The sequence below is a fragment of the Brassica napus genome (genome assembly GCF_020379485.1).
Source record: "Brassica napus cultivar Da-Ae chromosome C3 unlocalized genomic scaffold, Da-Ae chrC03_Random_14, whole genome shotgun sequence".
NCBI classification, from domain to species: Eukaryota; Viridiplantae; Streptophyta; class Magnoliopsida; order Brassicales; family Brassicaceae; genus Brassica; species Brassica napus.
This window is the reverse complement of record NW_026014182.1, coordinates 11,607-22,172: the sequence shown is the minus strand read 5'-3', so window position 1 is coordinate 22,172 and position 10,566 is coordinate 11,607. Positions and strand designations below refer to the sequence as shown.

Here is a 10,566-nt window from a genome sequence, read left to right as displayed (position 1 = left end):
TATTAATGTAAATAATCAAATATATCATATTAACTAATTTCTTAAGTGGTCCTACTATGACTTGTTAATGGTAGATAAAAATAGGATCCTAAATCAATAGATTAGTTTTGAAACTCTTAATATATATATATATATATATATATATATATTTATTTATATTTTAAATGAAAGATATCAAAAGATATTACGATTAAAGTATTTCAAAGATTCTATATGTTATTAGTCTTATTAAAATATATTTAATAAAAAAATTTAAAGGTGGTCTAATTTAAAAAAAAAATCACATATGAAGAGAAGTTGTGACTTCTATTTTGATAGAATAGATAATTAGATTTTGTGAGAAATAAATTAATTATATTTAATATATGTTTGTATTTTCTGGTTATATATGTATGCTTGTTTTTTTTTATGTTAAACAACTATACAATGGGTATGCTTTACATATATCAAATGTACGTAGACGATCATGTTAGACGTTAGGATTTTGTTAAAATGGTTGGTTACATTTGTTTATTATGTCTATTTTATATTCGGTGGAATAAAAGAATAATTAATATATTGTTAGGATTTGGTGCTGCAACTACATAAAAAATAATGTAAATAATTTTCTAGGAAATATCCATTTAAAATACCACACATGAAAGAAGTCATGACTTCTATTGTAATAGATAAGACTAGATTTCGGTCCGCGCAACCGCGCAGATTTTTGTTTTCATTTATTTTTATATAAACATTTTATTTTCAATTCTAAATTGATATATATTATAATATATATGTGTCTATCAATTTTTAAAACATAATCAGTTTACGGTATTTTTTTCATTGAATAGATTGTTTCAAACTTTCACATCTATTTCTATCTTCTTCTATATATATATTTTCGGATTATTATTTCATTATTAAAATCGTAACTATATATATAAATATTAGTAAAATATTATTTTATTTTCATATTCAAAGATATTGTAACATTTCACAAATTTAGAAAGTTTTTAAAAAATTAAATTTTCGCTTCATAGATTTATATTATCGAGTAAATAATTAAACATTTAGTTTTTGTTTAATTTTAAAATAAACTATATAGTTTAAAATTTGTTTTCATTGGTTTAAGGTAGTAAAGATTAATCATTGTTAGATAATATGATTTTTGTTATTTGAAAAAAAAATCTTTATAATTTTAAAAGTTAACATCGACAAATATTTAAATAATTAACATATTGAGGTATAGTTTTTCAACATTAAATTATATATTTTAATTCATACTATCTATAAATCTAATGGATCTTCTATTGTTTAAATTCAATTATTGATAGCCCAATGAAAATTTCTGGTTGACCCAAAATTTAAATGATAAAATTAGAGATTAAATGTAGTATGACTTTATAGGAATAGGTCCATAAGGTCTTTTTTTTAAAAAAAATCGCACATGAATCATAGTTGTGACTTCTGTTTTAATATATAAGATATGATAACAATTTTAAGGAATACATATTTTACTTCTGTTGGCTTTTGGGATCTGAGATTGATTCTTGTTATGAATCTAGATTCAACATCTAAAAATGGTCAAACCATCAAGAATCCAAATACATCAAGATGTATGGCTACAAGAGTCATTATAGCTTCAGAACAAGTAACAAAAGCTGTAAAATCAATAATCTCACTAGCCGTCGAGACACAATACTGTTGCTACTCGGCGTGTCGGGATTGTCAATCTTTGAGTTCATGACATTGTGGACAGACTCTGCCTTATTGTACCAACCTTTGGAGCGTTCTCCTGCTTTTTTGAATGAAGGTTCCAATGATGACCACAGTGTCAGGGCTTCAGTATAAAGATATCAAAGTCGGTACCGGTTGGCTTTCAGGTAAGGAACTGAAAGATGGAAATATAGAGTTGAAATATATCCATCGGCCTTTGATGAGTTCGATGGATTTTATAAGACCTTCTGAAAAAAAGATTCTTTAAAGAAAGACGTCTGCAAAGTCTAGAGAGATACATTCATAGTTCAAGGAATCAAGGGTCGCGGACACGGAAATCACGGATGCAGAAACAGAGTTGGAAGCAGCTAGGTGTATTCTTCTTCTACCACTAAAGTCAACCGAAAATGATGATTCAACTGTTTCTGGTTCTTTTCATGATTCAGTTGTTTTTGTTATAACTTGTTGAATTGTATGATTTCGGTTATGGCGTGTAACGTTTTTAAAATTAAATAAATTAGAAGAAAAAGAACACTGTTATCCTTGTTGCTGAGATATTGTTAAAACGTTTCAAATGTTGCAGGTTACTGCTAACTATGTGGCTATGGTTCCATCAGGGAGAATTGTCGCTTAGGTGATCTTTCTCAATCCTGGAATAATATTAGCTGAATGGATCTACTATAATCAACTGGCCACATTGACCCGATTGCAGTTCTCTGGGGATGGTCTACCGTATCTGTCTCGCGTTGGGTAATCATTAAACTGCTTCTATCTACACTGGACAAAAGGTAATTTTGTGATACTGCTTAACAGGTAATCAAGGGATTTGATGAAGGAATCTTGAGCAACAAAAGCTGGTGGCAAACGCAGACTCTACATTCCAGGCCTGTAAGTTCTCATCCAGATACTAGTAGTTGAGGAAACTAGATATGTTTCTCCTCTTATATATATGTATCGTTGAAGCACAATACAGCAACACATGAAATCATTTGATATTTTGTGTTCTTATCGCAAACTGAAGCGAATTCATTTCAATATCACATATGAACATGTCGATGACTACAGAAACTACCCCCCTCCCCCCCAGCCAAACACATTCAATTATAACCAGGGGCCGACCTAGAGGTTAAGGGGGAATGGCATGTGCCCCACCCTAAATTATTTTTCTCCCATGATAACTAGTACTAAACTGTCTAATACTCATTTAAACTCAACATTAGTTACCATAACCTAGTTATGTGCCCCATACCAAAAACAATCTTGCGTCCGCCCCTGATTATAACAGAATCAGATTATGCTTATACGTAAATATTTAAGCTTTATTTCATGTAATGAGTCGCAAAATGAAGCGAACTCATGTTAATATCACACATGAACATGTCGACTACATACAAACACACACACCGAAACATTTTAAATTATACCAGAATGAGATTATGCTTATGTAAATGCATAACCTTTATTTTATATAATGAGTCGCAAACTGAAGTGAACTCATGTTTTTTTTTAATGTACTGTATTTGAATATACACTAGTAGATATTCTGTTGCTCATGTTAATATCGCACATGAACATGTCGACGACGACAGACACACTCACACAACCCAAACAGATTCCATTATAACAGACAACTGAAGCTTAGAACTGCAGCTAGAGCTTGTAGCTATCGCTTGCGTTCGTCGTGTTGCACATGTAACATACGCATCCAAGATTCTCGGTGATATGTCCAACACAGCGTCCTCCGCCAACGGCACGCTTGATCAAACGACAATAACAATCACATAATGGTGGTTGTTTAACACATAGTCTATCGACGTCACCGCGGGAGTCTATTGCACACCCAGGCTCCCCCACTTCTATCTCTGCCGCCGCTTCTGTTCATATACCATTTACGTCTCCATTTGATTGTTTCAAATATAATTTTACATACGTAAAAAAGGAATTTACGGTTTTAATACAATTTATTTTTCTTCGATTTCTCATAAATTATTTTAATTACAAAGTACGATACAATTTTTGTTCATAAGACAATATGTTAAAATTCAAAACTAAACGCAAAAAACAATAAATTCAGAAGTGGATTTAACTAATTGTCACTAACAAAGGAAAAACTTGTTTTTGAATAAGTAAGATCAGACCATGTTTTTTTTTTTTTGAAACTGAGATCAGACCATGTTAAATATAAGTAAAGAGGTTATGTGTTTCTAGGCCCTTTCATCCCCTAGTGCAAAGGTCAGACCATGTTAAATTTGGACTCTTATATTTTTATCAGGTAATCAGGTTTAATTTGCTTAGACGAACTCACTAGTGGTATATATGTTATTGGATTTTTTATCTTTTTTTTTCTTTTAAAGTTGATAACCTTGTAAAAATAATGAATACATTAAGAAAAGATAAAAGTTTTAATCACTATACCAACTCTTTGCCCTTCTTTGGTAAAGAAAACTTTTTATTAGTAACAAGCACAACTAGTACAGCTATATATCCAATCTCAAAATCTTAGTAAAACATGGATTAAACTCACTGGAGATAACGAAGAAGAGGACAGCGATGATGAACACTGACTTTGTTGTCTTTCCCATTTTCTCTCTATTCAGATATGTCTCTCGCTCCAAGTTATGCTGTTTTTGTCTAAGTGGCGTCTAAAGTACTTGTCGTGCTATTCATCTTTTAAAGACCTTCAAACCCACTAGGCTTTTCATTAACTTCCTTGCAACCACTCGTATAAATGAATCCGATAAGAAATATCATAGTGAGTGGTCTGTGTAGAGTAGATACAATACGGACCATCGTCTATAGGTCCCATGTATTAATTTTTCAGAAATATCAAACGTATATAGGAGACCAAACATTTGACAGAACAAACCAAAAACATCAATTCAATTTCAAACAACTCTTGAGTTTTTTACTGTTAACTTATGTTAAAGTATAATTACAGAAAACTAAGTCGTAGTTCTCTTTATTTATTTTATTTATTTCACTTAATGCTATTAATTAAGTTACTACTTGGATATTATTACACAAACCATGATACATACAAGATTCAAACACAAGGCGTCTGCGTCTACGGCCAAAGTATGTAACGATCGCTTAGAATTTGATTGGCGTGTTGCTGCAGAAATCGCATAAGCATTTCATACCAGTGCCGGGCCTCTGAACGGCATTTTCCACCTTTCGCGCCGCCCTTGTTCTGACGGCATCTCCGATAACAGAACAACGGATATATCCGAGGCGCGCAGAAGCTGAAACCCACGTCGCCTCCGTATTCTTTAAGACATTTTCTATCCTGCGCTTCTGTCTCGTGCACTTCTGCTCATTTCATATAAAGATACTTAAGAAAATATACGTTACATATTGATATAGTATAACGAAATATTGCATGCGATCACCAAGAGGCACCATGAATCCAATGAATCAGTTTTTTTTTTTTACAAAATGAGAAATTCAGAGTTAGTTAATTTACCAAAGATAACCAGACAGAGGATGAAAAATATGGCGAGGGAAGAAACTGACTTCGTTGTCATTGCCCTATCTCTCTCTACTCTCTCGCTTTACACTATTTCACTTTTTTTTCTCTGGACTTAACGTACGTATAAATATGCTCATACTCTACACTTGTCGTGATGATATGCTATTTATTTATTTTGAGGTTGTAATGAAAAAATTGGCATGCTAAAACACGAGTCACGTTAGCTGCCATCATGAAAAAACAAAACAATAGCGTGGCTCGGAGGACTGAGTCAACTTGGGATTGACTCGGAGGGCAAGTGACCCATCAGATCATTATAGGGGACCGGAGAGAGGAAATATTTTGATTCTTGTGGCTGGCAACGGAGAGCAGCTGGCATTATGTGGGATAGACACATCAGATGCTGAGTCGCAAGCATGGTCGAACTCGCTTATTAGAGTATCTATCTCAAGGGGTATTTCAAAAATAAAAAGTTAAAAGGAAATAAAAAATAAAAATAAAAACAAATAGAAGAGAGAAAAGGAAAGTAATTTTTGGTATGAATGACTCGAAAAAACAAACCTAAGAACATGATTAACTAGGGTTTTTAGGGTGAAGTTATTAGCTTCGGTTAAGAACCGTTTTTTAGCTTTTAACTAAAAAAACTAAGAACCGGTTCTTAAATAAGAGTTATAAGAGCCGGTTCTTAGCCGAAAAGTTTTTAAAAAATAAAATAAAAATAAAAAAGTGTCAAATCATGAGTTAAAACCTCAAATTAAGAGTCTGGTTTAATCATGCTCTAAGAGATTCATTTAAAAATTTCATTTTTATCAATTAATATATTAAATATTAAAATTTATGGTAGATTTAAACGTGAATCAATCGAACGGCAGTCAGACACAGTAATATAGCTTCTTCTTTTTTTTCTAAACAGTACATATCTACATGCATGTGATTGTTAAATGAATGTTTTTGAAACACGTAGATATTTTCTTTGGTTCGGATTATTCTTTTGGCTTATGAAAAGTTGCGAATTATGAAAGTTAATAGTTACTGTTTTAGCCTCTAGCTATAACAATGCCAACCATATGATCAATCATCAAACCAAGTGAGCCTCAGCTATTTGGATTAAATGTCGCATATTTGTTATTATATATACAAATATTGATACTTGTAATGTCTCCTATAACAATTATTTTATAAATATAAAATTAAACGGAATATATTTCTTATTTTTTATATTATCTAACCATACTTACCACTATACCAGAGATAATATGAAGTTAATTACTAACAAAATCTCTGTTAATAAACTTACCACTATACCAGAGATAACTAAGAAGACAACAAAGATGGTAACGGGTTTTATTGCCTTTGCCATTTTCTCTGTGTCTCACTTTTGGTTTGTCTTTTCATATGTAGTTGAACGCTTGGTGTTGGTTCTAAGCTATTTATCTTCAGAACCAAACCGTTTTGCTTAGTTATACAGAGCCGAACTATACCAAAACTAATTTTCCAAGAGTACAACATCAGTAGCTTGGCTTAGACATCAAACTTCTTATTCTCTGATTTATATAAAAGGACAAACATATACAGTATCCCGACTCCACTATGCCAAAACTGTCTTTATCCCTCATACCTTTTCTTATAAGTAAACTAATATATGGAGAAATAAAAAACATTCTTTCACAAGGGATAACATATATAACTGAGCAGTAGATGCTATAAGCCTGTTCCTAGGTAACAGTTGCTGCCAGCAGAACTACCTATAGGCGCAGGCAAATCACGGACCAGGAACTTCACCGTGTGTTTTCCCATACCATATAATATCTCCAAGCACTCTTGGAGATCAGAATCTGTAACCAGCATCACCCATTCTTCTTCATCGTCTAAGTACTTGAGTTGAAACGACTCCTCTTGCAGTTTAAAACGTTTCCCAACTTCTTTGTACAGCTGAGAACACCCAAGCGACGGCACGAACTTGAAACGTATTGTGTCTTCTCTGTAAGTAGCTTTTACAGTGAGCTTTGTTGATCCACTCTCGCTGCTGTTGCTTTTCTGTGTTCTAACTTGGTTACTATCGTCCATGGAAGTCGATGAGCTTCGTAGCATAACTGCACCTGATCCATTTGATGAACCTGACATGCTGCATGACACGGACTGGTTCGGTTCGTTGATACTGCCACTGCATCTGATTGCCTGAGAGCTTAAGTTGCCATTGTTCTTTATTCCTTCACTGCAATGGAAGCTAGATTGTTCAGCCATCCAAGCCCATTGCTGACCACTCGCATTAACCTCCACGAATGATCCTGCACAACCAGAAAGTGGCTTCAGATTATAGTCTCTCCATCCAAGCCTTATGGTATAGAGATTTTGTTACCGTTTGTGATGATATCCTCCTCTAACTTGATTTCATTGTCGACTGATTTAGCTTCCAAGAGCTCAAACGAAGTATCTTGAGCCGCCACATCTTCCTGACCTCTAACAGGATCCTTCTGGGTATCAAGTTCTTTGATAAAAGGGCAAACTGCTACAAACTCGCCTGTCGCTGAGTCAAACTTGAGTCCTCCTTCCACACCTTGGACAGAGTCAAGCACCGTCTGTATTTTCCTTAACGACCTGTTCACTTTGTTTATCTTACGAGATGGCCACCTCATGATCCCATGTTGTCTGCATATCCGTTTTAGCGTAGTGGGACAAACTGCAAGATTAGATACAAACTCAAGCGTAAGAAAAAGTTTGTCTGGTAATAGAAACGCATCCATCCTGAGAGAAACTGTGGAAATCTCACCACCAAGGCTTTTTGCAGCATCCTTTAGACTCCCAGAAAAATGTTGTTGCAGAACACTTAAGCTCACATTTTTCTCTGTTGTGCTTTTCTTCTTCTCTTGTGTTCTAGCTTTGCTCATTTCCTATCAAGAAATTTAAGAAAAAAATCAATGCTCAATCTAGTAAGTTCGGTTCACAATATCTATAGAAGAACCAAATTGCATCACATACCTGCTCATAAGTGCCTTGAGAGCCTGCACTACTGTTATCTTTATCAGAGGACATATCCGAAAATATATTTCTAGTAGAGTTAAGTTCTGAATCTGATAACATTGTCCGGAAGTTTCCTGAACATTTAGCTTTACTCACTTCTTTGTTAGTTTCCCCTACATCTGAAACGGTTCTAAGAGTTCGACAAATTCTCTGCATAGTACCCGAAAGGCTGTCTAATAGAAGCTGCTGCTCCAAGCTTCCTTTCATACTTACAGGCAAGAACAGTTCAAGTATGTAATCATCTTCACCAGTGTAAGTGCTCCTCAGTTTTATAGCAACAGCAGCATTTAGACCGTACTTTCGAGCATGCTGAACAAGAGGGTACTCACTGATGTCATAAGCCTTTACATCAGAAGCAAAGAACGGCTGGTTTGATACGAAAGCTTTGCCGACGATTCCTTCCTTTGCTCTTAGACAATGCTCCAAACAGACGTGCACAAAGCCTTCCATCTCCGTATCATTCACATAACAAGCTGTTTCCTCTACGCAAAGAACACAACTTTCACCTGATTGATTCTTTCCCCCCTTGCCGTAACTACAAGGAATCCAGGCTAGAGCTAAAGGCAGCCTGTGTGCGTGACATACTGCTAGGAGAACATCTTGTATTTCAGCTAAAGCGTCTCTTTGATTACTGGAGAGGAACTGAAAAGCAGACAAACCATTAGATTGAGGCATAAAGTGACGATAAATAATGGGTTGTATTGTACATACATAGTAAGCTATTGTTTGGTTCAGATGTTACCTGAGGGCGAGGGCTCGCTGATGTCCGTAAGTTTACAGCCTGAAAAGTAAAAAGGAAAAAGAAAACATGAATCTCTCTGCTAATACAGGGAATCAGTAACTGTATTTTGTAACCTCAGGTTGCAACCAGCCACAACATACTGTCTAGAGAGCTGCCTTGGAAGCTTTCATTGACAAAGGCAGAAGACTCGGGCAGTTCTTAAGCCAACAAAGATTGTCAGACCCTAAATCAAACTTGCATAAAGTTTTAAAAGTAGTTTTATGCACTTGCTTCTGCAAAAGACATCAACATCCAGATTGTTTAAGACAAGACTGACACAAGTTATCTATTTTCAATGGTTTTCCTAGAATGTTTGGAAGAGCCTAGAACTAAACCAGATTAAATCTACTCTTAATACTCTTGCTATCAAGTGTTGATCAGTGAGAGAATCAAATAACTGCAGACAACCTTAGAAAAAATCATCTATGTCTCCAAAGACCTTCAAAATTCCTAACAAAGGTAGTATATAATATAACTGGAACTAATATAAGCAAACATACATATAAGCAAAGAGAAAGAAAAAAAAAAGGAATTGAAAAAGAGAGAGAGAGATATGTAGAGAGAAAGTGAATCAACCTGGAGAGCACGGCAAACAGAGTCCATCTCCGTATCAAAATTAGGCTTTCCTTGGAAGTGACAAGCTCCATGACAGCACAACAAGTTGTCCCAGAAGCTTCAAGGATAGGTATTGCAATGGAGCCACGGACTTCATTATCTATTGCATGCTTCATACGCAGATACTCATCCGTCTTGTAATACACAACATTTGACGTCCATTCAGGTACTCCGGAGATGAAGACACGGCCAGGAAGACCCGGGAAAGAACACTGATTTGCTTCAGAGGCAAAAGTGAATTTCCTCGAGACTTCACGGTACTGGGACAGCCTCGGGTCAAGCAAATAGGCCTGATCACATGTACTGAGCACGTGCTGGTCTCCTATCTTAATAGGAGTCCAGACTTGAGCTAAAATGCCCTCTCCTGAACCTGAGGACTCTAAAAACAAGCTTAATGCCTTGAGCATCTTCTCATCTAGCGAGTGGCTCAAAGACCTGGGAATAGTACAGTTCATCAAGTTAGGAATAGCCACCCTGCGTCGTTTGCCAGTTAACTCATCACCATCGAACGAGCGATGAAACTGAGAGCTCGTTTCCTGGATGGACAGTCTTTCTTCACCATAGTAAGAGCTTTCCAAATCATGGAACGAACGAGTAAGACCTGATGAAGTGATAGCGCCAAAGGGCATAGGCTGGGAGGTCGTCGACAGACCATATTGAGCAAACAAGATATCAGTAGCGGAAGAAGGGCTGTTGCACCATGTGGAGAAAGAGTCGAAATTCATAAGCTCAGAGTTGGAAGATGAGTTAAACATATCGTCAGAGATCAGATTCCTAACACCAGAACCAAAGCTGAAACCATCCATCTCTTCTGTTGACATATCTTGATAACCAAACACCTTGTCTCTGGAAGCAAAAGGGTGTTCCATAACGTTGATGATTAGCTGACTCTACAACAACAACAACAACAACAAGTATTGATCTTTATTCAAAATATTCAAAGAAAGGATCTTTCAATTGAATCTTACAAAGCAAAGGAGGATTC

General features: G+C 35.3%; 1 protein-coding gene and 3 pseudogenes across 1 annotated transcript; 1 reads left to right on the top strand and 3 right to left on the bottom strand.

Annotated features, from left to right (window-relative positions):
• The first annotated feature begins 1,465 nt into the window (after positions 1–1,465).
• Positions 1,466–2,587, top strand: LOC125594640 (annotated as a pseudogene).
• Positions 2,588–2,996: 409 nt separating this feature from the next.
• Positions 2,997–4,395, bottom strand: LOC106385488 (defensin-like protein 195). Its single transcript, XM_048770760.1, has 2 exons — positions 4,220–4,395; positions 2,997–3,569 (listed from the first exon to the last, which is right to left on the bottom strand). The coding sequence occupies exons 1-2, from the start codon at positions 4,275–4,277 to the stop codon at positions 3,346–3,348; spliced, it is 282 nt and encodes a 93-aa protein (XP_048626717.1). The 5' UTR covers positions 4,278–4,395; the 3' UTR covers positions 2,997–3,345.
• A 390-nt stretch (positions 4,396–4,785) lies between these two features.
• LOC111203953 lies at positions 4,786–5,256 on the bottom strand (annotated as a pseudogene).
• A 1,429-nt stretch (positions 5,257–6,685) lies between these two features.
• LOC125594641 lies at positions 6,686–10,566 on the bottom strand (annotated as a pseudogene).